Raw genomic sequence first — 26,528 nt, forward strand, 5'->3', positions numbered from 1 at the left:
ATCAAACCCACATATCAGGTAATATAGATTTTGTCCATTTCGCAATTCATGTAGGACCAATAACTCAAATCTTACTAAGTTAGTTGTGCAAGTCTAATTCATTTTTTAACATGTTTGAAAATGAGGATATTTAAGATATTTTTCATATTTTTAAGAAGAATAATGCTGAAATGACCTCATTTGACACTTTTCTAACATGGAAGTGTATAGGAATCCTACATTTTTTTTCAACTAGATACAAATGAAAGGCATACATAGGTCCATGCACACTTCCACATCAAGAAAGTGTGAAATGGGGTCACTGTAGCACAATTCTTTAAAGAAATAATTTTATACAGACATTACATCAATTTCAAAACACAGGAGTATCTCAAATATACACTAAAGCATGGATAGCTACGTTTAAAATACCCAAAACTAAGATCAGTTCCTTCAAAAACAGGTCAACTTCATCATCAATTGAACAGGGTACATAGTTTTTTTTATTTTTAGAGCTGATATTGGCTCCCCAACTTTTATTTGTTACACCCCAATTAAAATTGAAAAAACAGTAAATTAATATTGAGAATAAGTATAAGTTGAGGTGCCAACAGAATCTCTCTTTAATTTTTTGTTTAGATATTTATTTGTTAGATTTAGGATTTTATGTGAGCCTAATCATAATGGTAAACAACTGTTGAAGTTGTTTGAATGTTAAAATGCTTTGTGATGTTTAGGTAATAACTTGAATCAAACTTTTGGGAATGTTGAAATGGTGTGTTTTAACAATTAATTAGAAAATCAGGACTCATTCATTTAGTAAGAAGGAATAGTTTTAGTAAGCTTTCTAATTTTTAAACGAACCGTTTATTTGCTAATATATTAAAGAGAGAGAAGTCCTTCTCAATCTCAATGTCAATTAAAGAAACTTTCACTGCAATTTCACTTGTTCTATTCTCTGTTTTCTTGTCGTCCTTTCTATTGGTGGCTTGACGAGCACATAGGTCTCTTTCCCACTCTCCATCGTTCATTCGTCTGTCTCACATATGGAAAAACTCGGACAGTTTTTCGCTTTTACAAAGTTGAATATGAGTGAAATGTTTTTATGTCACAATAAGTACAATAATGTGGTGTTACCGAGCACAGGTTCATCTTCTCTTCTTCTTCATTCTTCCTCCAATAATAAGTTTTTTTTTTTTTTTTTTTGTAAATAAATGGCCTGTAAGATCCATAGGTTACAGCCTCCTTAGCATGATGTAGGAGCTCCTTAGCGTGATGGCCGTGATTTGAAAAAAAAAAATTGGTAGATATCACCAATCAATCAGGGTAGATTTTGATTTTGTTGCATAATCCCACGTAATAGTAGATGTAGGGATTGATTTTGTTGAAAGTTTTTTTTCTTTAAAATAAATTTAGTTTTTCTTACGTTTTGGTTTATATATGCAGGGCTTTTAAGATCAACTAGAGATTCACCACCCGCCCACTATACCTGCAAGATTCGGCCATTTTCATCATATTCAAAGCTTGAGAGACTAAACTCACCTGCTTTTGAAGAAGGAGGCTACAAATGGTATGTTTGTTCGTATTTAGACTTAACTCACCATATAAATATAGTAGGTTCTAATTATACATAAGTTGGTAATAAAAATGATTAGGAATCACTTTATTTCTTAAATGAATCCTAACGAGTTTTTTAACTTTTTAACTTCCAATAATAAAAGAGTTCACTCTAAGACAAAATCGAATTAGAGAACATTTAATGACCTCATATCTTTGGAAACAAGGCTATGTTGTTTTTTTATTGTACCTTTGGAACACTTCTTATTGTTATAATATTGTCCAAGCTTCATAATGCGGTGACTTGGAGACTAATCTCTTACTATTTTGGCTTTGTGTGTAGGAACCTGTCTCTCTACCCTGATGGAAACAAGAACGAAAGCAGCGAAGGTCATCTTTCTCTCTATTTGGTAATTGCCGATACCAATTCTCTAACTCCTGGCTGGGAGGTTAAAGTACTCTTCAGGTTGTTCTTGTTCAACCATATCCACGGAAAGTACTTGATGCTTGGAGGTAATTAAATCTTTGATGGGTTTTCTTCAACTATAGACAACCTATGAAAGTGGCCCACTGAGTGAACGGTCCAGATCAATCAAGATATATCAGTGGGTCACGTGCAAGGTATATATAATTTGTATTGTCGTCCGATTTCTAAACGCTTTGCATTACATTCCATGCAGATGCCCATGAAAGATGTTTTCATGCAATGAAGAAGGAATGGGGCTTCCCCCAATTTATCCCTCTCAAAACTTTCAAGAAACCTTCTAATGGGTACCTTGTTGATGATGCTTGTGTGATTGGAGCAGAGGTTTTCATTATCAAAAATACAGGTAGAGGTGATTGTCTCTCAACAATACCCGGAGCCAAACCTTGTAAACATACATGGAAGATTGAGAAGTTTTCTGAATTAGAAAACAAAGTTTACTACTCCCAAGTATTCACTGCTGGAAATTACAAATGGTATCCAACTACTCATTCCTTCCTTCAATATATTTGTATCTTTACTTCTCTCATACTGAAGATCAAAATGCAAATATTTGTTGCAGGAAAATCAAGCTCTTCCCGAAGGGGATGGCCGAGGGCAATGGCAAAGGGAATAATGTTGCCTTGTTTTTAAATTTGGCTGACTCAACAACCCTTTCACTGGGTCAACAAATTTTCATAGATTACAGTTTGAGCATAATGGATCAAATACATCATAATACAAGCAAACATTGTAGAGGTAAAGAATTCTATTTCCTTTTTTTTTTCTTTTTTACTTGTATATATTTTTTCAGGGGGGGGTGGGTTCTATGTTGGTGTCGAGCTTGCAACTTCAAGGAGTGATACATCTACAATTATGAAACATTTGGACGACACAAATTAAAGCAAAGACAAAATGTGCAGACCCAAACAGCTATCGAGAATATAATAAATTTGACATAATTCAATGAGCCTAGTAGATAAAGGATTAAAACAAGGCCCTGTATTCTATCTGTCATTCAAGCGTTTTCATATCTGCTCTTACTATCTCAATCCACAACTATTTAAGTCTTCTTGTTCTTTTAGAACCTTCACATTCCTTCCTTCTCACTTGGTTTGGATTTGCTATTGCAGGTCAAAATTGGTTCAGTGCCTCAAGCAAGAGCTGGGGTTGTCGGAAGTTCATGTCACTAAGTAAATTCAATGACCACAAAAAGGGTTTCTTGGTGGAAGATACTTGCATTGTCAAAGCAAAGGTTACCGTACTTGGAGTGACTAACACAACAATGTCATAACTATAGTTTTTCTTCTTGTAATTCTTACATTTGTTTAGAACCATTTGTTAGACGAGTTCACAAAGAATTTTCTGTACAAAATCTCCATTAATGGTAAATGTATTTAGATAGAGTTGATCAAGATAAGATACATTCTTCAATATCCTTGGATGACTTATGCATAGTTTCCCTAAACTCGATATCTGAGGTATTTTTAGCTCTCAAGTAAACCCTCACTGATTTCATGTTATGAAGCTAGCTGATAGACGGACCTCTATTTGGTTCCTTTAGAACAAATTACATAAAGAGAAAATCGAAACAAATTCATGGGGTTAATGGGCCGGAAAGAGTGCCTTCTGACATCATTAAGTGAGGAATTTCGCTTTAATGGCGCAAGAAATTGCTATGTGTTAATTTTGATTGTTAACAGCTTGGACTTCCGGCGCAATGGGCAATAAATTTCTCCTTTACAAGCCCATTGAATCATCCAACCCAAATTGCCATCTGTTCTAAGTTCTAATTAATAATTGTCTAGGATATCCATGGTGTTTGTCTGTTGGGCTCTTAAAAACTTGAAACTTTTAATCACTAACAGAACAATTAGGAAAATCAGAATATAGAAAACCTTGATGAATTCATGAAATTTCATTTAAAAAAATCTATTTTTTCTTCTAAGTACACAAAGAATTCAAGGAGAAACAAAGGTGCCATGAGCTCTTAAGAACATCATCAAAGACAAAAGTGATTTAAAATCCTTGAAAAGCTCAAGAAAAACTTCTTCTAATTGACAAACAACAACGTAAAAAAAAATCACAAAATAACAGAACTCACAAGAGAAGCATTTACAGAACCCATTAACCTGAAATCAATTTAACTTAACGTCCTTGAAAACTTCACAATTTCAAAGGGTCGAGAAATCCCATGAATAATGAAGTCCTTCGACGACAAAACATTCTGAGCAGTTATCTCCACTCCATTAATGCTAAGAATCTCCCCCACATTAATTCCCATTGTTATATCAAGATCTCTATCTGCAGCTAATGTCCTAAGAGATGCTTTCGATGGAAGTGAAGCAAGATCCATATAAGTATATCTCCCAGGCAAAATATGAAACCTTACGATCTTTTCTAACAATGGCGAGGGCGAAGATACGTAAGCAAATTCCAGAGGAGCAAAGATAGTTACAGAACTTAAATCGATAGAATCTTGAAGAATTCTGTCAAGAACCGAATGCAATCCGGTCGCAAACGAAATGAACCCGCTCGAACTCAACAATCTGAGAATTCTGGTCCATGGGATCATGTTTCTTGATTCAGTTATATTCCGAATTAGACCCAAATTGGGATCACAAATTGGTGATCGAATAAAATCCCAGTGTGATTGAAGCTCCAATGGGTCGATGGAAGAAAAAGGTCTAACTACTCCATGGATTGAGTAAGGACCTTGGGTGAAGATATCAGGGTGAGAAATCGAAACCCCATTGATTTCCACTAATCTTTCTTGGATATTAATCTTTGTGATTGCGAGATTCTTTCCATGAAGAAGGGTTGAAACACAGCTACCTTGGCGTTTGTTTAAGAGATCATCCATTAAAAGCTTGGAAGGAGAGGTGTGATAATGGAGGAGATGTTTAATGATCCATGGAGGGAGAGAAATGTTGGAGATTAATGGGTCTTTGATGGCGAAGATGGTTGATTGAGAAGGTGGAAGGAAGAATTCTGGAGAGATTTGAAGAAGGGTAGCCATGAAATTGAATCCAGATTTTCTGAGAGCAACAGAGGCGTTAAAAGAGAAGTCGTGTGAGATTGGTGGGTCTGGCATTGGAGAGAGTGGGCTTTCGGATTTGGGATTTGAGTGAGATGATGATGTTGTGATTGCTACAATGGCGAGAGATACAGAGACTGCTAGGTAGATTGGGGCGTGCCACCAATGGGAGCAATTAGTCGCCATTCTTGTACTGTGTAAAGCTTCTGGTTTTAGACAGAGTGAGAGACTGCGAGAAGGAGATTTGAGTTGAGTTCTAAAACTTCAAGGTTCAAGTGCGGGAAACTATGGTGTGTCGTAAGAAAAGGTCGGTCTGGCAATAAAAGTCCTTTAAAAAATAAGAAGGGCTATTAATGGGCTGGGCGTGGGCAGTTAAAATATGGGCCGCATAATGAATGGGCTAGACCTAGTGATACTGGAAAAAGTGATCTATCGCTAAATTATGAGGAACAGATTTGATTGAAAGAAAATTTTCTTTCTAAAGTGATGTACATTTGAAATGCCCCCTCTATATTTTTAAATTGACGACATGCACCTTGACCCGGGTCTTCTTGATGTTTTAATATTCAATATCCCCCCCCTTCATGGTTGATTTGGGTTGGCAAAAGCAAAACCCAAGTTACTAGTGATGGGAGACCTTCACAAGATTCGTGTCGTTATCTTCGAGCACTCCAAAGAGTTAGATTATGTGAATTTTCATGAAACTAGCCACCAAATTTGCAGTAATTATGAAAACATCTGTCGTCGAAATCTATTTCTTCATATTTGTGTGATTGCCCTGCACTAGTTCTAGTTAACCATCATGTGTTTGATACACATGATTTAAGGATATATATTTGATTTTCATTGGTGATTTCAAATTGAACACAAATTCAAGCTCATAACCAACTAACTTGAGTACGAATTTAGTTTTAACAAGAAACTGCGCTAAACTGATGAATCAATAAGAATGTGACATGTATTGAGTGATGAGCAAAACCAAACTCTCAATGCTTAAAACTCGTTTCTCCACGATTTTCTCTTGGCTTGAGCTTTATTGCTTGACCAGTCAATTTTAGTTTTTTCAACACATGAAGCATCATGCCATTGGTTCATCAGCTTAGCATAAGTTTCCTTAAATCTTCATTCAACTAAACACATGGAACAAATGCAGCTAAAACAAGATGAGGGAGCAAATGCCAAAACAATAGAACCATTTAAACAAACAAGCTCATAAATAATAACTTCAATAATGTTTTCTTAAAAGCTTATAGCAAAAATAGTGGCTTCCCTCCAAACATGAATAAATAGAGAGAATCTTGTTTCACAGAAGTACAATAATAATGTTTATAACTGTCTCAACATCTATCAATTTGATAACCATCCTGTTTCATTAGATCTCACTTGAAGTATAATAAAGAACCAGGATTTAAAAATACTACTACCCGAACAATACAATTCAATATCTTGGTGATGACGGGGGAGCCCCATAATTTTCAGGCGGTGGCTGTTGTGGTCTGGGTCTTGCATACTCCGCGAAAATAACCCAACCGTCGAGAAACTAGATGACACAATTGGACAAGAGAGGTATTGTTAGGAAACCAAGAGAGAGAAAAATTGTATCTACTTTCCCACCAATATTACATGACACTATGGCACATAGCTCAAATTACTGCAAGTTCCTTTGCAGTTAACAATCTTTCAAATCAAGATCTGTGAGCGAGTATGGTCCTGTTGAAAATGAATCCCAAGACCCAATTTGGTCTGGATTTGATTAACTAAATTGATTCGAAATACCAAAGAAGACTTGTCCCAATTAGGTCAAGTCATCTTCTGACAACAATAAGCTGTCATCATTTCTAAGGACGATAACTGAAATGGAAAATTTCTAAGGTAACAAGTTAGCTCACCTTGCCGTCCATACCCTTTATACCTTCTGCAGCTTCTTCAAGAGTGGCGTATCTTACAAAACCAAAACCCTTGGAATAGCCCGAAACACGGTCTGTCACAACTCTTGCTGCAAATCACAGATATGGTAGATGACACCTATATTACGGAAACAAATTCTCAAGATTTCATAAGAAGCACGTACCATGAAGGACTTGCCCAAATTTTTCGAAGGCTTCTCTAAGTCCCTCTGACGTAGTACGTTTGCTAAGACCTGTTGATGAATAATGTTAAAGAATGAGCCACTAACCAGTATTGCAGAATCCAGGAAGCGAAACATAAGAGTATGTCCCATTTCAGTGAATCAGTCTCATCGAACCAAAAAAAATCTTGCCATTAGGAACACTGATTGTTAGAATAACACACGTGTTGGAATATGAAGTGTCAGACAAGGACATTGTCTTGCATTTAGAAGTTCGGGTAACATGTTGAATAAATGGTTGCCTTGTACCAATTCCAATTCAGATTTGAGTCATTGAAGCCAAATATCATAGCAACATGTAAAGCCATATCATCACACGAAATTTTTTAAGTATATTTTCTTACACAAAAAACTAGAAAAGTAACTAGATGCCCACCAAGTATCAGTTTTAATATAATTTGAAAAAAAAGAAGCCTCATCTCACATTACTTATCCAGTTGAATGACATGTTCATTCCAATAAGTTACTCTGATCAAAAAGATAAATCCTAAACTCTTAACCTAAGTAGCAAATTCATGTTCTCTATAACCATTGTATCTTACAAGAATTATATGATATGGTCCATTGTCTCGTGGATGTTTCCAAATTATGTGCTTGGATTCATTTCTTGGGTCTATTTAACTGCTCGTGGGTGTTTCCAAATCCGGTCTTGTCACTCTGTCAAGACTGGAGCCAAAAAGTTTTCCCTGGTATGAAAAGGTACCTATGGTCCATTGTCCCTTTTGTCGTCTGTTGGGTAAAGCGGCGAGAAAGAAATCGAAGAGTATTCAATGGGCATGAGTTGGAAATTCAAGATCTTATTTTGGAGGTAGTAGGTTTCATGGTTTTTTTTTTTATTTTTTTTTATTTTAATAGCAAACTGGATGCGGATTGCAAAGGGGTGTTCTCTGGTGAATTTGTGTTTAGATGAGATTCTTTATGCTCAAAGTAGCATTGTAGTTTTGCTTATGGCACTATGTAATTTATTTCTTGTATTGTGATTGGTTACCTCAACCAATCTATTTATTTTAATAAAATTGATCTACTAATAATAAAAATAATTATATGCTACAAAAACATGTTTATTTATTGAATATCAAGAATGAACTTCCACAAACCATAACTTACCCATATGTTCATAAGGTAAGGGCTGTTAAGTGTATATTTTCCTCCACTCTCAGGGTGTGTCATACCCCAATTAAGCCTCGTGACCCTCTTATATTCATAGTCCCCCCCTTCTCCAACAGATCAGTCTTTTGGAGTAGGTGGTTGGTTAACATGGTATCAGAGTTGTAGGTTCGTATAGGTCGCGGGTTTAAATCTTTCAACCCTTATGAGTGAGGGGGACTGTTGAGTGTATGTCTTCCTCCACACTCTCAGGTGTCATACCCACATTACGTCCCATGAACCTCTTATATTCATAGTTCTCCCCTTCTCCAATAGATCAGTCTTTTGGAGTAGTTGGCTGGTTAACAAGTGTAACCAAAGAAAATATGTCCCACTGAAGGAAAAACAGGCAAACTACCTACGACGAAGGTTTCATATCATGTCTAACTAATATTTATTAAAAAAAAAAAAAAGTGTGACATGACATATGGTATCAATATGGTTTTAAAAGTGTCAAAAATACTTGAAGCACCAAAACCACGATTTTAAAAGCCATCCAAGACCAAGATGCCCCATATCAATCTCGGATGTTACCAAGCAAGAGAGTCAATGTTAATTGACCATCACATTGACCCGTCACCAGATTTTTTGCAAAATCTCGGTGTAGTTTTGATTTTTTTTTTTTTTTTCCCATTTAAAATAATAAATTTTATCATTAAATATTTATGATCTATATAAAATAAAATTTAATGATTGAATATCTACTAAACCAGATTATAACAGGAAAAAAAAATACATATGAGATTATTGGTTCAAGACGAGAGACAAGTTTAATGATCAAAACCCTACTTTGTGATTTCTTAGAGCCGACCCAAAACAAAATAACACAACAAATCAATCAAGCAATGAACTTAACCTAGCATATTAATTCGGAACAACATGGTCACAAATCCCCAGAGAGGCAAAAAGATCTAAACCGAAATAGTTATAGATTTAAAAAAAAAAAAAAAAAGGAGCAGCAGAGATAAACCCTAATACGAGATTTATTAATAGAAGAAAGAAGGGTTTTAGATAAGAACGAGACGAACACCTGAGACAAAAAGGTTGGTAGAAGGCTCAGCTTGGGGAGGAGCCGTAGCTGCAGCTGTAGGCGGAGGAGCAAAGGAGAAGTTCGAAAATAGCCTCTTGCTAAGCCCGCGCGGCGCCGCAAACGCCATTGCTCTCGTCGCCATGGTTTGTGAAATTTGATAACAGCCATTTTGGTGAATATATTAAGAGCTTCTATTAACACTCCAACTTTTACTTATTACACTCCAACTAAAAATTAAGGAATTAAGAATTTTTTCTTAAACGTGCGCAACTTATATCTAAATTCTACTTTGGTGCACTGTTCATTTTAATTTCCAAAGCATGCATTTCTAGTGAATTTATCACTTTTATAATCTACAAATCCATTGGTATATTTACAAATTCGTTGATATTATAAATAACGAATTTACGAATTCATAGGTTATAAAAATGAGAAATACATGTTTTAAAAATTAAAATGAACAATGTATCACGAACTTCGAATTTCATCATATTCAAATCACAAAATAGAGATTAACCCAAGGAAATAAGTAAATGGTTTAGCATAAATAAAAGTTGGTCAGAACCATATCTCAAGAAGCAAAAGTCCTGAGTTCGAATCACTTCGCCCCTTATTAGCCATTACCTCGGTGCTTTAAAAGGTTAGGTACACAAAACATGTGTTGGTAGTGGAGATAGGTGTCTCTATTTGATTAATCAGATTAAGTCTGTATAATCATGTATTAAAAAAAAATTGGGGTGCCAATAGAACTCATAAAATAATTCTGACTAAAGACACGAAAGAAAGGAGAAATAGAGAGGATCTAGAAGAGGATCACTACAAGTGACGAAATTTTCTGTCAGTATGCACTGACTACAAGGGATGAACCTAAAGTAATACATTTGATTAGTAAAAGTTGGAGTGCCAATGGTAATTCTCAAAATATTTGATTGAGAAGACCTTGGACTAGAATCTTCTTTACAAAACTAAAATAAAATGATGTAAATAGTACCCTCATCTTTAAAAAACCAATTACCTCAAGATATTTAAAGACTCTAATCTTCTATTATTTTGGTTTGCATAGGAAACATGAAGCTCTACTTTTTCAAGCCAGATGACAACCTAAACTTACGTCTTAAGTTACCGTTTGCATACCAAGTAGAAAATAGATAAATAATTGTGGGAGAAAAGAATGTAAAAGATAATTGTGGAAAAAGTACATTTTAGAAAGTAATAAAAAAAATTACTTTTTTAAAAAAAAATTAATTTAAACAAATTTTTTAACTTCTCAACTTAAAAAAGTTTATTTTATACTAGTCAAAATACTTAAAAAGTTTAAACCATAAATGAACCTAAGATATAAGTTTACATATTGTTCAAGTCAAAATCAATGTTAGTGCTTTATCGGTAAAATGATCATCTTCATCAAGGAAAGATCATGATTTAATCACAAAATTCGTAAAAGTAATCTTTTGGAAAAAGCCACAATTAAATCGGGATTAATTCGATGAAGGAAAAAATCACAGCTTAATCTTGATTTTTTCAATAAGTTGGAGTATTTGGTTAATATGACCTAGACTTGTTACGTTGTTCAATATTTTGCATAACCACCAATTAAACCACACTTCTCCCTGTATGAACACTCAACAATAGTAAATGGTCCATAAAAAACCATCAGACCGACCTGCGAGTGCTGTAATCTATTAGGATCCCATCACAACCACACACAAGATATTTACCGTCAAAAAAAGGTTGTATCAAACTCGAGGTTCATAAACAAATGACAAACCTTAAACCTAATTTTGAAACAAAACAGTGCATTTTAAGCCTAATCCCAATAGAAACAAATGAGAAAAGATGTCTGAAACAACTAAAAAATTTGGAAGAAACCCAACAGATATATCACCACCACCCTAAGAACCCTTATCGGATTTTGCAGCTGTAGCAGCAGCTTGACCTCGGAGACGACCAGTCCTCCTGGCGGCAATGAGACCAACCTTTTGTCCAGGTGGGGCATCACGTCGAACAGTACTGGCATGCCCAATGTGCTGGTGGTTACCACCACCATGGGGATGCTCCACAGGATTCATAGCAACACCACGAACCTTGGGCCAGCAGTTTCTCTTGACCCTGAATTTATGATAAGCATTGCCAGCCTTGAGCATAGGCTTCTCAGTTCTACCTCCACCAGCAACCTGACCAACCATGGCACGGCAACCACTTGGTACGATCTTCTTGGCTCCAGAAGGGAGTTTGATCCTGACAATACCACCACGTTATCAGATTGAATAACAATATCAACCAAGTTCTTCAATCCTGAAACCTCAAATGCTAACATCAAATGCTCAAAAATCTAAGCAAATTGTTTTGAGTTATTTGGAACGCTCGTTAATTTGCAGAATGAAATCCACGAATGCAAGCTAAGCATAATCCATGCTCACGGCCACTTAGAATTGTATTTTCTTGAGAGATCAAAATCCATAAACTCTGTTCATAGTAAAAAAACAGTCAAGCAACTAGGACTGATATTATAAAATACAAAAAAAATCATAGCTAGCACATTCACTGTTGTCATTGTTACTGTTGAATCAAACCAAGAGAAAGTTGTTTTGAATAAAGTTCATCAAATAGATGAGCATTTTGTTGCACCTGGACTATGTTTAATCTTAATATAGGCCATCTGAAATTCAAACAAAAAAAAAAGGGAGAAAAAAGACTATTTCAAGAAAAACTCTAAGTAGTTGATATATATATATGGGTCCCTATCCGTGGCCAACAGTTTGGCAAACATTTTGGCAAACACTTTTTCAAAACATGGGTTAGAGGTCTTGGAATGGGCTGATTTTTGGTGAGGATGATCTCTACGGTGAGGAGATCATCCTCACCAAAAATCAGCTCATTCCAAAACTTCTAGCCCCATTTTACAAGTTGAAAAATCGTGAACCGTCCATTTTTTGTAAACCATTTTTGATGAGGTTAGAAGTTTTGGAATGGGCTGATTTTTGGTGATGATGATCTCCTCACCATAGAGATCATCCTCACCAAAAATCAGCCCATTCCAAGACCTCTAACCCATGTTTTGAAAAATGTGTTTGCCAAAATGTTTGCCAAACTGTTGGCCATTGAACGCTACTCTATATGGGTCCCTATCCGTGGCCAACAGTTTGGCAAACATTTTGGCAAACACTTTTTCAAAACATGGGTTAGAGGTCTTGGAATGGGCTGATTTTTGGTGAGGATGATCTCTACGGTGAGGAGATCATCCTCACCAAAAATCAGCTCATTCCAAAACTTCTAGCCCCATTTTACAAGTTGAAAAATCGTGAACCGTCCATTTTTTGTAAACCATTTTTGATGAGGTTAGAAGTTTTGGAATGGGCCATTGAACGCTACTCTATATATATATATATATATATATATAGTTGAAATAGACCCAAATCAGCATAGTTCCTAGCTAGCATTGAAAAAACTAGTCTCAAAAATAAATTATCAAAGAAGAATTCAGATATGTAATGTCTATTGCTTGATAATGTTTATATGAATGTGGGTATAGACTAAGAAAAAAATCACAAATTAAAGCAAGTGTAGTATGCAGGACTTGATCCACTAGGAAAAAAATTAGTAAGTAAAATTCTTTATTAATAAGAAAAGAAGGGAGTTGGTCGAGATATCCAATAGAAAATTAAATAAACTAAATTCATTTGAGATGGTTTAGGAATGTACAACAAAGAAGAACAAAAGCATTGAAGACTACTTTTGTGCAAGTTCAAGATACTAAAAGGATGAAATGAATGAAAAATAAATAAAAATGAAACGGATGGAGATAGTAAAATATGATAAGAATCCACATGATTTGACAAAAGATATGGGCATCAAATTTATGTTACCAATCCCAAATGGTTGGGATCAAGCAACCCAATCAAGACCTAAAAGTAAAATTCATGAATTATGTCTCCAATACACATTTTTCTCATCATTTTAAACGTTTTTTGTTCTATTAGGGTCTTTTATTTCACTGTAAATAGGAGATTGAAACTTGTTCTTCTAAATTAGGTCAATCCATGTTGCCCTTTGAGAATTTAATTGTTGGATTCATGCTCATGGGTAAATCAAGATCCCCCACCAAAAAACCCTAAAGAAAAACCTTGAATTGTTCATTATCAAATCTTATAAAAGTTTGTGCTAATTCTATCTATATTTAATGTACAGGTAGAGCTGAGTTATATCCGTCATGTACTCAAAACCCCCGTTATCAACCAATTTCATCTTAGATCCCATCAACCCTTACTAATGAGACCAACTGATGACGGTCGAGCAATCTTACTTATAAGTTTATAATAAAGCAATTCAATCAACCCTTACTAATGAGATCAACCCTAGACAGTTGAGCATTCTTACGTAAAATTTATAACAAAGCAATTCCATCAATCCATATTAATGAGATCAACCAAACCAAAAAAATTTAAATAAATCAATCAATATTAATCAAACCATAAATTGAGAAGCACACTAACAAATCCATCAAACAGAAACACTACTGATTAGATCTATCACCGCAAATCATAACATAAGCCACAAAAAGTATATAAAAAAAAAAAGAAAATAAACCCAACAACATTGGAAAAATTAAAAAAGAACACATAAATAAAACTAAAAATAAAAAATCTAAAACCCAGTAGTAAAAATTAACAGAAACAAACCAAAACACACAAATGAACAATACCCATCAAAACTGAATAATTTTTTTTTTTTTTTTTTTTTACATAAGTAACAGTAAAAATAACAAAAAATAAAAAACCCATTTGTAAAATTAACAAAACACACAAAATGAATATTTTTTTTTTTTTACATAAATAAGAAAATCTAAAAGACCCATTTATAAAATTAACAGAAACAAACCAAAACACATAAATCAATGTACCTGCTAGTCCCATTATCAGGATTATGGCTGATTACAATAGCGTAATCTCCAGAAGCCCTAGCCAAGACACCACGATCACCAACATGATGTTCAACATTACACACAACCGCACCCTCAGGAATCGATCTAAGCGGAAGAACATTACCCACCATGAGATTAGCCTTCTTCCCACAATACACGAACTGCCCCGTGTACATACCTTCAGCGGCAACGAAGAGCTCCTTCTGGTGCTTGTATCGGAACGGGTGACGGAAGGTGACTCGGACGAGTGGGGCACCTCGTCCCGGGTCGTGAATGATCTCAGTGATGACTCCTTTAATGTAGCCATTTCGTTCTCCAAAGTCGAGACTCCTGAATCTCGCTGGACCCTTTCGGTGGTGGGTGTGAGATTTGAACACCGATCCAGCACCCTTACGTTGCGCTCGAATCACGCGACCCATTTTTTCCGAATTAGGATTTTTAGGGTTTTAGGGAAGAACAAGGGACGACAGAGGAGGAGGAAGAAGGGTGGAGGTAATGAAGAAGAAGAAATGTTGAACGAGAGAACTGTTATAGTGTTACCCTAGAATTGTGAGGGACTTAATGGTTTGATCTAATTACGAAATTGCCATTAGGTTAATTCATTAACTCTCAATAACACTTTTATTATTTTGGTAATTGGGTAAGGAAAATGCTGAAGTGACTTCAGACTTGAACCTCATATTGCACTTCTTGACATTAAAGTGTATGAGACCATAGATGTTTTTCATCGAGATACAAGGGAAAAGCATCGTCTGTACAAAATCCTAAATGCTTCTCACTTGTATCGAGATCCTTCTCACTCGTATTTCAATGACAAGCATCTATGATTCTGATACACATCCACGTCAGCAATGTCCCCCCCGCCCCATATTACTCTTGGTAATTAAAAATTAAATAACAAATTGAAATTTTCTTGACTTTTAATTAATAAAATGAATTTGATTATATTATTAAATTTAAATACAAAAATAAGTACATTTATGACCACCCAAATTTTGTTGTCAAACCACTTTGTAGTGCCTTTTCTCATTGTAATAGAAAAATTATTTCTAAGTCCATGGCAGAGGGACTTTTTTTAAAGTCGAGCTAGAGTAACATTGAAATTGACATCGTTTGGGACATTGGTGTACATAGAGCCATGGATGTTTCTTACTTGTATCTCGTTGGAAAACATATATGGTTCTATAGATACGTCCACGGTAACAATGTAAAAGATGTCAATTTCAATGTTACTTCAACATTTTCCTTTTTAAATGGTTCCCAAGTTTTGAGCGGTCTCTTAATAGTGTATTTGGTAAATTTTTCTTTTTTTAACAGTCTTTAGATTTCATCTCCCACACTTTTCACATTTGAATGTCCTAATCATTCAAATTCATCATTTTCATTCCAATATATATATATATATAGGGTAGCGATCAAGGGCCAACTTTTTGGCAAACTTTTTGGCAAAACATTTTTCAAAACATGAGTTAGAGGTTTTGGAATGGGCTGATTTTTGGTGAGGATGATCTCTACAGTGAGTAGATCATCCTCACAAAAAATCAGACCATTCCAAAACTTCTAACCCATGTTTACAAGCTGAAAAATCGTGGACCGTCCATTTTTTGTAAACTGTTTTTGATGGGGTTAGAAGTTTTGGAATGAGCTGATTTTTGGTGATGATGATCTCCTCACCGTAGAGATCATCCTCACCAAAAATCAGCCCATTCCAAAACCTCTAACTCATGTTTTGAAAAATGTTTTGCCAAAAAGTTGGCCCTTGAACGCCCCCCATATATATATTTGACATCTCAATCGAGTTTCAGAGACTCTCCATTCCATCGGAAAACATTTAAGAAAGAAGAAAAAGTCATTTTCAAGGTTTTTTCAAATATTTTGAGGATATATGTAAAAATCAGGACTTTTTCACTTTTTTCCTTAGTTTTTTTTATGAAAAACAATCAAGAATGGTTCTTTTGGGTAAAAATCATCTAAACAAAATGTTATCTCAAGTTTTTAGTCAATCTTTTTATGTATTTTAGTCGAAAAAAACTTGAAAATTGAAAATGGGTGAATTTTACTAGTGTCAAGTTCAACAATAAATAAAAAAGGGGTGAACTCGACATTAACTAGTGGTCAATTCGACAGTAAAAACTATGAACTTGACACTAAATAAAAAAAGTGTCGAGTTCGATAATAAATAAAAGAGTCGTGATCATCTCCTCCCCTCCCCTGCCCTCCCCCATCACAGAACTGTAGATCATTTACCTCGGGATACATAAGAAAAAGATTTATGATTCTACGTAATTCGAGGCAAATGATCTAAGATTTTATAAATGGGGACATAGTGTAAGTCAAAGAGGAGTGTTGGAAAATCATTATTCTAAATAAAAAGAGGTGAACTCGACACTAAATAAAAAAGTGGTGAGTTCACCAATAATGAGGGACCATCAAGAAATAAAAACTTTACTAAATGTCCTATCAAACTACCATGCAAAATTTAAGAACTAATTAAAAATAAATTCCTCTGTAAAGGTCTTTTAAGTAATTTTCTCTATGAGTGAATATAAAATTTCTAAAAAGGGAATCATCATCAAAGATTTAGAATTTGTCTTTAATAGATTAAGAAACAATACTCTTATCTCGTTCATATATAGATCCACAGTAAATCAAGGTAAATCCAGTATAATCGGTTCATATTTAGCTATGGTTTGCAATGAACGATTTATTATTGCTTGGTAACCATTGGGAATTTTCTTGTGAATCTTTTAAAATATTTCATTGTGATTTTGCAAATGATTTGCGCTACAAATCATTTGCTGAAATTTCTTAATAATCTAGGCGATCCATGCAAATCATTTGTATTGTGTAACCAAGCACCATTAAAATTTGGATTTCAGAAAACTATTTGATTCATACCAAGCAGGCCTGTAAGGATTTTGTTGGTGATTAGAAAAGAATGACAAGATTGGTCCAAGCGATAACAATGGGCATTCGAGTGAGTGACTTCTATTCTCATGAAAGAATAAGAGAAGAATGCATTTTGGAGAAGAAATATTGAGCTAGTCAAAAATAAAAACGGATTGAATGAACTCCCATAGATCACTCAATCTGAAATTTTGATGTTTTCCTAATTAAAAATTGGTGTTTTAATAGAAATTTTCTAAAATAATCCTATTTACACTTGCAGCTGTTTTATCATACCTTTTAAATTTTATCATTTTCTGGAGATTCAGTATGAGAATACTTTTCCATTGAGGAAAACAAAACCATTTTAAAAGAGAAAAGGTTTTCCAACATACAGCACAAATCACATTTTCTTGGGAAACAAATTTTCCTAGGCAATGATAGAGAGATCCTGAGGTCTTCAACCATAGTAGGATCAAATTTCTGTAATCATATGTTAGAAGAAAAAAAAAACCTGGAAATTAAGATTCAGTCCGCACTTGAGAGGTATTTAAAAATAAAAAATAAAGAAAACCACAATCTTCCAAATCCATTCAGAATTCCAAATGCCCAGTGTGCTTGAAACTTCTAAACTAATGATAGTGACAGAAGAAGCACTTGTGTAACATTTTCAGATCAGCGCAGAATGAGAACAATCAAACCACAGATCTAATACTCAGTAACCATTGATCTGATGCCTTGGGGTTGGACCTGAATAAAATTCTCGTTTTTCTGTCAAACGAGAAAAGGGTATCGGCTTCATGCCAGGCAAGCCCCTCTGGCTTGGCAAGCGATCAACCGTCTTTGGATCAGAGACTGACTTTGAGAATGCTTGGGCAAGTTCTAGGGCAGAAGCTGCTTTCCCATAACGCAGACCTGAAGCATCAGTTGGGCCTGATCTTGGCTGTTCCATAGGCTTGCGCCAAGTCTCAGGCTCAGGCCGCTGAATTGCTTGTTGGTGCTGCTTCTCAGGCTGCTCCCTATTGTTCCTCCTCTTCTCATTCCGCCAGGAGGAACTTCTCTGCAGATCAGTTTTCTCGGTGTCTGTCCGATGATCTTTCCTCTCAACATCTCTTCCAGTCCTCTGGTCAAGTTGAAAATTCTCAACCCTATCACCATATCGAGGACTTGGTACTGCAGGGTCTGGTTTTGTTTCGGTCTTTGGAAGTTCATGCTTTATCCTTCACATGCCAAAGAATGACATTAAGTTTTTGGCCAATAAAAGAAAAACATAGTTTTGCCACATTTATGAGCTCTTAATTATACCCCAATCCAAATACCAGTTTTTTTTATAAAAAATTATAAGTCACACAAAATGAGTGCTACCAACAGAATGCTATAGGCAGATTCCACATATCAGGAAGAATGATTCTTCAGATTTGCTGCACAGTGGAGCACAAGTAGACAAAACAGGAAGAAAGCTTATCATTGTAAGAAACACAACCATGCCCTTCAGGTGGGTAGATGGTCCCTTTTTTAACTTTCTGGTTTGTTATATAGGTTATTAGGTTAGTTCAGTTGATAAGTACGTATGCAGGAGAAGAGCAGGTGGTAGTCACAAGACTCCTAGAGGTGTTGTCAATGTCCAACTCTGTAATTCCATCTCTTTTAGTATAAGCAACAGTTTCTTTAAGGATAAACTGTGAAGAAGGATCAAAGCCATTGCTTTTTCCATCTTTCCTAGTTGCAACACCATTAATATCTCACTACATAACCACCTGAGCATGAACCACGACATGATGAGAACCCACACGGAAGAATGGAAAGATGACCCTCTACTTGAAGTGGCAGAGCATTGAGAGAAAAAAGGTTTGTGAAATCACGGTGTATAGAGCAGTTTGACACACACGGTTAAACTCCCCTGCCGACCATGTTCCCTGTAATTATCACCAAGCATAACAATACATCTTATGAACATAGGTATTGGATCAGCTGATCTAAACCAAGTTAATGACGATCCGGGGTATCCTTGTATAAACTCACCGATCGTGATCCCAAGTTGAGTTGAAATCGTGTTTGGAGAGGAAATTTAGAGAATCCAATAGGATTTCCTATGGAATGGTTGGAACGGTTGCACCAAGAGGGAAAAAAATCCATCCAGTTTATTGGAAAACAGTTTGTAGTCCCAACTCCCAACACACTTTGCAGATTAGGAATCAGGGAAGTAAGATTGCTTAAGTCAGCTCACTTGATAGATAATGGTGGATGATCTCAAATGCTTATAATGTACTCTTGTTTGAGGTTTATAAGTAAACACGAAACAGAAATCACCATCCATCTGGAAGGTTGGAAATTGGAATTCTCTAAGGGGGTACAGATTCTTGTGAGGGTATGGACAAAACCATTCTTTTGGCAGGATTTATGGCTTGGTAGCATTACCCTTGCTGTCCTATTTCCCTTGCTTTCCTAAAGAACCACTAACGAGGAAGACAACTTTAGTGCCGCGTTGTAACAAGGATAAGTTGAGAGGAAGCGCAACCAATCCTTTTTAAGGCACCAGAGGAAGATTCATCCTGGATCTCACCACCCATAGGTCCACCTTGGAAGGGTTGATTATCCCAAACAGTAACAGATAAAGCTAAATTCATTAACTTTAGAAACAACCTTCTCTTGCCTTGGGGACTTCATGGAATAATTTCCATGGCAACAGTACAAATTATTTGGGTGACTGGTCACAAGGCAAGAGAGCTCTGCAGGGTTTCTACAGGGTTCCAAAATGACTTGAAGACAAATATTTATTGGATAACAAAGAAAGTATCATAAAGGACTTTCCAATGCCAATACAGGTCTTCTTGGAAACAGAAGAACAAATTGTTCGGCTAATACCCAGGCATGATCTACAGGGTCTGTACAAGGTTCCAAAAGGATTTGAAGACAATTGTTCATTGGACAACAAAGTAAATTTTTTTTTAATAAAAGAAGTTTCAGAAAAGGACTTTCCAATGCCAATGCAGGATTCAATCGAGGATTCTCAACAAGTAATCTAATGGCTAAAAATGAAACGGGGTATCTCCTGGACATTCATCCTTCTAGTCTTAAAAGATGTAATTTTATTTTTAATTATGTGGACTAGTTGTACATAATAGGCATAATCACTAAGTCAGAATATGGTTTAAAAATGCAAGGGAAAACTTCGGAAAGAAAAGAGGAAAATGAGAAGAAGAAAAGAAATTCCTGCCCCCCTCTCCCAGGCCCCTCATTATATCTATATAATAAAATACAACTGTAGGGCCCACCTTTTCTACAATTATGTGGGATAATTGTCCCATCCGATTCAATCTTTGTGGGGTCCACATTAACCACTTTTTTCCTTTCCTCTTCACCCCCCCTCAACTTATTATCTTTCCTCTCCTCCCCTCAAATTTACTACATTTCCTCTTTTCAATAATATCCCTCTAACTTTCCTCTTTTACCCCCTTTAACCCACATTATTGTCTTTCCTCATCTCCCCTTTCTTAATAATACCTCTCCAACTTTATTATTTTTCCTCTTTTTTTTTTTCATAAGTGTAATATATTGAATGAAAGAAAACAAAGTACAAAGAGGCCGAGGAAGCCTCTAAACAAGCTACAAATCAAAAAGAAATTAAAGCATCAAAGACTACATAAAGAGTTCCATCTAAAAACGAAGTCATCAAAAGTAATCCCCTTGAACTCAATGTTCTGCTTTGCCCAAAGGTATAACAAGCTCAAAATCTCCAAGAATATGCCGTGAGAGCTTCTTATCTTATTGTTAAACACCCTGTTATTTCTCTCATTCCACACCCCCCAAGCAATAGCCGAGGGAAGAATAGCCCAAAATTTCCTCTTTTACTCCCTTAACCTTAAAAAAATTTAATATTACCCCTCCAACTTTATTATTTTTTCATTTTTACCTCCTTAACTTGAAAGAGGATGCCCATGCCATAGGCATAGGCAAGCTCTAGTATTATATAAAATACACCATACATTTAACTTTTCAACATATTTTGAAGCACAAAAAGAAAAACAAAACCATTAAATATTTATACATAATATGTTTTCCCACATAATTAGATGCTATGATACTTCAAAAAAAAGACCTCACCATACTTTAAAACATATTTTGTACTCATTTTATTTGCTAGAGAGACAATGTGCATTTTAAACACATAGTTCATAGGATGCTTTATGGATGATAAGCTTGCAAAGGCATTTCCGGGAACGTCATGATTATCAGGGATCACATCCTCTTGTTATCTTCCCCTCCAAGGGCCCATTAATTTGCTTATGTTTTCTAAATTCATTTCACTTTTCATTTTCTAAAAGAGGAAATCAACAGTTGTTGAAGGGGATTCATTACCTGTTGGGTGGGTGAATTGGATCCAGGTTGTTGATAGCAGACTCATCAATCCCACGCTCCTTGAGAACCTGAGAAGAAAGTAGCATTAAACAACAGACCTGGGACCAGAACCCCGTGTTCACGCTTAAAACTATCAAAAATAAAAACAGACTATATCTAGGCCAAACAAAGAGGGTACGGTAAACAGCAATGTTTACCTTAAATATAAGCAAAACACCAAATAAATGTGTGATACAACCCCTTGTAGGTACTGCTATGATTTTACAAACGAATTAAATTTCTAGCAAATAAAGCTGGTTGATTCATCTCCACTTTAAATGAGAAGAAACTTATTTGACACTTAAAGAAGGGTAAAATGGCACTTCAGACAAAAAGAAGACCATATAAAGTTGGATTATTTTGTTTGCAGGGAAGACTATTCATGAACGGATAACCAAAACTCCCCTCCAAAGGAGCTGGAGAACAATTGGCATTATTTTCTGTAAGACAAAGATGTCAAACGAAATGGTGTAATTAGTTTATCAATTTTTTCAAAAGCTTGCGCTTGGAGCATGTATTAAAGTTTATTGTAATTTCTCCATGAGGCAACAGAGGAGCAATGCTTACTAGTTCTCGTGGACGAGCCCCGCCAAACAAACTTTTCCTGCATCAGCAGACAAATAGCATAAACTATTAATCCATGGCTAGCGAGAAAAAGGGCACATTCCTCAGTAAAATGTAAGCATACAGAATAAATATGATGCTATTTCAAAGTGAAGCCTGAAGTGTAATGCAGTAACAATTGGTCATACAGTACAACCACAACATGAATTTTCAAGGCATACACAAAGGATTAAAGGCTCGCTCTACGGAGAACTACAGCAATAACCAGAAAGACCTTTACAGGCAGTCTAAGAAAAACCTTAACCATACATCTCTAATCCACAACCACTTAGATTGAATGAAAGAAGCATTGCCCACTATCATAATCTTGCATCAAGAATCCATTAATATAAAACAGCATGGAGTTGCATCAAACCCTTTAATGAGTTTCACCAAAGGACCTTTATGTATTGAATCAAGAAGGGAGCATAGGATAACTGAACTGACATGCAACAAGAACATAGTTAACCAGATCCAGTGTGGCTATTCCTCTTCCTTTCCTTTTTTTTTCTGGATAAGGTTGAAGTTTTGTATATTAAAAGAAAGGCCCTAAACTCTAAATTATAGATAATACAAAGAAGAAAAGCCTCACTCCAAAACCAAAACAAAGAAAACAAATGGCAAGGGGATTAACACATCTCATATACGATTTGGCTGACCAAACTAATTCATCTTCATCATCATCATCAAAGCTTTATCCCAAGGATCTAGGTTTGGCTAAACAAATCTTGTTCTTTCATTCCACTTTACCGAGAGCCACTTCTTTTGTTATTGAAAGTGTGTTCATATCTGATTCCACTGTCTCAATCCACATTTCTTTTGGGTCTTCCTCTCGCTATTATAGAACATTCAATTTGAATATTTCTTCTAATTCATTGAACATGCCCTAACCAGATCAGTCAACTTTCCCTTAGTTTATTATCGCCTATTGGAGCAACTCTGACATTTTCTTGAAAGCATTTATCTCTAATTTTATGTTTCATAGTCTTTCCATTTATTCATGTCAACATCCTCATCATGGCTACATTCAACTTATTAACATGATGCTTCCTGACCCCCCAACATTCAGCTACACAAAGCATAGCTGGACTTTTTTTGAGAAGTATAAACTTTATTAATGAACCTAATAAGTTCAATGATCAAGGTGACCATCACAATGCATCTAGTGCCATACAAATTCTTAATTGGCCATCTGGCTTACAGATTGAATCCCATCAAAATATTAAGTCTTCAAAGAATACACCCTTGAAATCCACAAACAACTTGCACCAAAAAAATACAATAGCCAAATACGATCAAGTCCACAGTCGATACTCCTTTCCCTTAGAAAAGTCAATCGTTCCCCTCCTTTTCACTGATCGCAAATGGAAGAAAATGCCAGAATATTCTCCTTGAAAAGGCACGACCTTGCCAACTCTCAAACAACAATCAAACTGAACAAGGATAGCAACTACAACTGTGAAATATGGATGAAGTGCAACTATACGATTTATGCAATCCTACAATGGCTTAGAATGTGATTTACTAACTCCTAAGATGATTTGCACAAATAATCGAAATTTACTGATGTCCACCACGACTAGTGAGATTATCGATTGTTAGAATTTTATTTGCAATTGTAGACCAAATGAAAAATGAAACTTTTGAAGGAATTTTCTTACTCCAGATGGCTCCTACAGGAAAATTTTGGTGACTTGGGATCTGCACTGGGGATTTTATAAAATGACTTGACCGATAAAATCTTGTCCCAAACTGAATGATCCTCCTCCCCAAGGGATAGGGATACATTGGACAACTGATCCAAAATTCAGTAACTAATGGTATTTCCAAGTTATTAAGGGTTATTCTATAACTCAAATCCCACGATAACTAATCCCCAAAAAAATCATAGTCAATTTTACTGTCTTCTTGTAAAAAATTTCCTTTTAATTTGATTGGTATGTGTCAATTACATAGCACTCCATTTTAACCATCTAGCTATAACCCGATGGGTAACATCTTCCTCAATGTCTCCATCTTCGTATTCAATAGATCAAAGATGATGAAAGTAGCTTCTTGGGGGTATTTCTAAGCCCATCAGTTTTTACTAGACATTCTTCTTCTCAGTGGTTAGTATTAAATTTACACATACTTGGTCTTGGTCTTACTTATTCTAAAGCCCTTGGAATCCAATACCTCTCTCCATAATTCTAGTTTCGTGTTTGACCCCCTCTCAGTCTCATCAACTAATATTACATGATCTGCAAAAAAACAAACTCAAGCCTAAATACCAATGGTAGACTATTTCTTAGCCAATAAAACAAATCAACAAAGATATTCAAGAAGATCAACAAAATGACGAACAAATAATAGATTTAAATTTTGACTTATTATGTTGTTTGAATATATTTATTTTATGTATCCCATTACTGCTCTGTTGTGGCTCTCAGTTAATAAACTATTGGGTATCAAGAAACTAATAGCATACATAAAAAAATTGAAATTCTCTTCAAAAAGTAGATTTGGCAAGAAAGATCCCACAAATATCTACCAACCTTTCTTTTTCAACACGCCCTTCAGATTGTTCAACAGGCTGGGAACGGGGCTTTAAATTCAATTTGGGCCGCTCCACAGTCACATTCTCCCTTTCAGAACCAGCTGACCCAGGTTTTGGAGGATTTTCCTTCCCATAGTACTCACTGACAGGACCTAAATGACCAGATTCCACATGTTGTTCGTAATCCTAATTCCAACCACATAATAAGTATTAGTTACAATCAACCAACAAAAGCATCATAGAGTGATCGACAGTACAACAGAATTTACCTGCTTATAATCTACAATAAGTGATTCAGAAGTCTCCAATGGCTTTGATCTTGGAAGTAGCTTCAGCTTTGGTCGCTCTGGCACTTCGGAACCACCAAATTTACCTTCAGTCGAAGCTGGCCGAATTCCATCCTGGTACATTGGAGACCTCGCTCTCTCGTAATTCAGCGACTCCTTCCCACCAAACCCAGACACATCTTCAACTATCCGACCCGTTTCACGGTACCTTCCCCTCATCGTATCCGAATCACCCATCTCATTTCTTAAATCCATACCACCGAATGAATCAACATTATTCTTAGAGGAGCGGAAATCACCGTCTGTCTCCATGAATCTCATAACTTCAGTATCAATTTGATGATGCATTGTCTGCTTAGATTGCCATCTACCCGAAGATACTTTCTCGAGCGCACTCGCTTGGGCAAATCTGGAGATCGCATTCGGCCCAGACCAAGCAGAAGAGTGTGGCACCGGCTCACTAACGCCCACCGCTTCCTTCCTCGCTCCCCAAACGTTTGGCACCGAAACAGCTTGCCCGCTATTAACACCAGAGTTCTGCGGAATTACCCCCGCAGGAGCCGATACAGATATTCTCGCTGGTTGAGCACTCACAGAATGAGAAATTGGGCTCACAATCTGCCGCCCACCGAACTTCCCTGTGGAAGGAGTATCCGCCGCCTTCAATTCTGGACGAACTGGAGGGATTTGAATGCTGGATTCATCGCTAACAGTTCGTCTCGGAATGGATACGCCATCTAATGGCTTACGTTCATCCTCATCGAAGTTCCTACCGATGTGTGCAGGGTGCGAAAGAAATGAAGCTTTTTCGTCGAAATTACGATTGGCCCCCGAAGATCCAGGGCGCGAACGATGATCAGATCTGTTCATAGGGTTTCCCCAAGCAGATTGGATCTGACGATCAAAACCAGGGCGATCTGAAGGTCTTACGATGCTGAAAAGAGAACACAAATTGAGATCGAAATAAACTAGGGTTTCTTCCAATCTAAAGATTTAAACATCTCGAAACCAAATCCATCAACAAAAATATAAAAAACAAATTTATAAGAAAGAAAGAAAGAAATTGATAAATAATCTTACACTCCAGGAGCAGAAGGTAGAGGGAGATCAGAAGGGATGGAACCGCCATGAAAGTCTTTCAGAGTCATAGTGGAGCCGCTGAAAGCTTTCTTCTTCGACATTCTCTCTCTCTCTCTGCAACTTTAGTTTGTGTGTTTCGCTTTCTTCTTCTTCTCTCTCTCTCTTTTTATCTTTTGTTGCAGATGGAGATCACTCGCATCAAGCGAGATAGAAGGAGAGAGAGAAACCCAAACTTCAGAAAGACGGAATAGAGGGGGGGAGTGGGGGACAAATAAAAGTCTATAGTTTTTAACTTTTTCAGGACTCGTAAGAGTGATGATTTAGAAATTCCCCTCTAACTTTTGATGTATATTTGAAATGCCCCCTATGCACCTTGACCTTAGTCTTCTTTATGGATTAATATAAAAATGACTTAAAAGACCTTTATCTTTATTCTTCAATGAAAAAATGATGGATTTTTTTTTTTTCGAAGTCTAA

The 26,528-nt window shown here is 36.0% G+C and overlaps 5 protein-coding genes across 5 annotated transcripts; 1 reads left to right on the top strand and 4 right to left on the bottom strand.

Moving 5' to 3' along the window:
- Nucleotides 1-1,104: 1,104 nt before the first annotated feature.
- Nucleotides 1,105-3,293, top strand: LOC147390232 (uncharacterized). The gene is made up of 6 exons (XM_086457738.1): nt 1,105-1,125; nt 1,371-1,549; nt 1,880-2,049; nt 2,217-2,366; nt 2,453-2,758; nt 3,133-3,293. The coding sequence occupies exons 1-6, from the start codon at nt 1,105-1,107 to the stop codon at nt 3,291-3,293; spliced, it is 987 nt and encodes a 328-aa protein (XP_086313864.1).
- Nucleotides 3,294-3,894: 601 nt separating this feature from the next.
- Nucleotides 3,895-6,128, bottom strand: LOC147390233 (fasciclin-like arabinogalactan protein 21). Its single transcript, XM_086459971.1, has one exon. It carries the CDS (start codon nt 5,220-5,222, stop codon nt 4,143-4,145), a length of 1,080 nt encoding a protein of 359 aa, XP_086316097.1. The 5' UTR covers nt 5,223-6,128; the 3' UTR covers nt 3,895-4,142.
- A 103-nt stretch (nt 6,129-6,231) lies between these two features.
- On the bottom strand, nt 6,232-9,499 carry LOC147390234 (organelle RRM domain-containing protein 2, mitochondrial-like). The gene is made up of 4 exons (XM_086459972.1): nt 9,341-9,499; nt 7,108-7,176; nt 6,926-7,032; nt 6,232-6,576 (listed from the first exon to the last, which is right to left on the bottom strand). Exons 1-4 carry the CDS (start codon nt 9,480-9,482, stop codon nt 6,475-6,477), a joined length of 420 nt encoding a protein of 139 aa, XP_086316098.1. The 5' UTR covers nt 9,483-9,499; the 3' UTR covers nt 6,232-6,474.
- Nucleotides 9,500-11,053: 1,554 nt separating this feature from the next.
- On the bottom strand, nt 11,054-14,777 carry LOC147390235 (large ribosomal subunit protein uL2-like). Its single transcript, XM_086459975.1, has 2 exons — nt 14,241-14,777; nt 11,054-11,578 (listed from the first exon to the last, which is right to left on the bottom strand). Exons 1-2 carry the CDS (start codon nt 14,678-14,680, stop codon nt 11,233-11,235), a joined length of 786 nt encoding a protein of 261 aa, XP_086316101.1. The 5' UTR covers nt 14,681-14,777; the 3' UTR covers nt 11,054-11,232.
- A 2,864-nt stretch (nt 14,778-17,641) lies between these two features.
- On the bottom strand, nt 17,642-26,306 carry LOC147390236 (eukaryotic translation initiation factor-like protein). The gene is made up of 6 exons (XM_086457880.1): nt 26,052-26,306; nt 24,954-25,905; nt 24,683-24,870; nt 22,113-22,149; nt 21,507-21,574; nt 17,642-18,367 (listed from the first exon to the last, which is right to left on the bottom strand). Exons 1-6 carry the CDS (start codon nt 26,150-26,152, stop codon nt 17,863-17,865), a joined length of 1,851 nt encoding a protein of 616 aa, XP_086314006.1. The 5' UTR covers nt 26,153-26,306; the 3' UTR covers nt 17,642-17,862.
- Nucleotides 26,307-26,528: the final 222 nt, after the last annotated feature.

The sequence above is a fragment of the Akebia trifoliata genome, chromosome 11 (genome assembly GCF_017979445.1).
Source record: "Akebia trifoliata isolate Shusen 1 chromosome 11, ASM1797944v1, whole genome shotgun sequence".
Taxonomy (NCBI): domain Eukaryota; kingdom Viridiplantae; phylum Streptophyta; class Magnoliopsida; order Ranunculales; family Lardizabalaceae; genus Akebia; species Akebia trifoliata.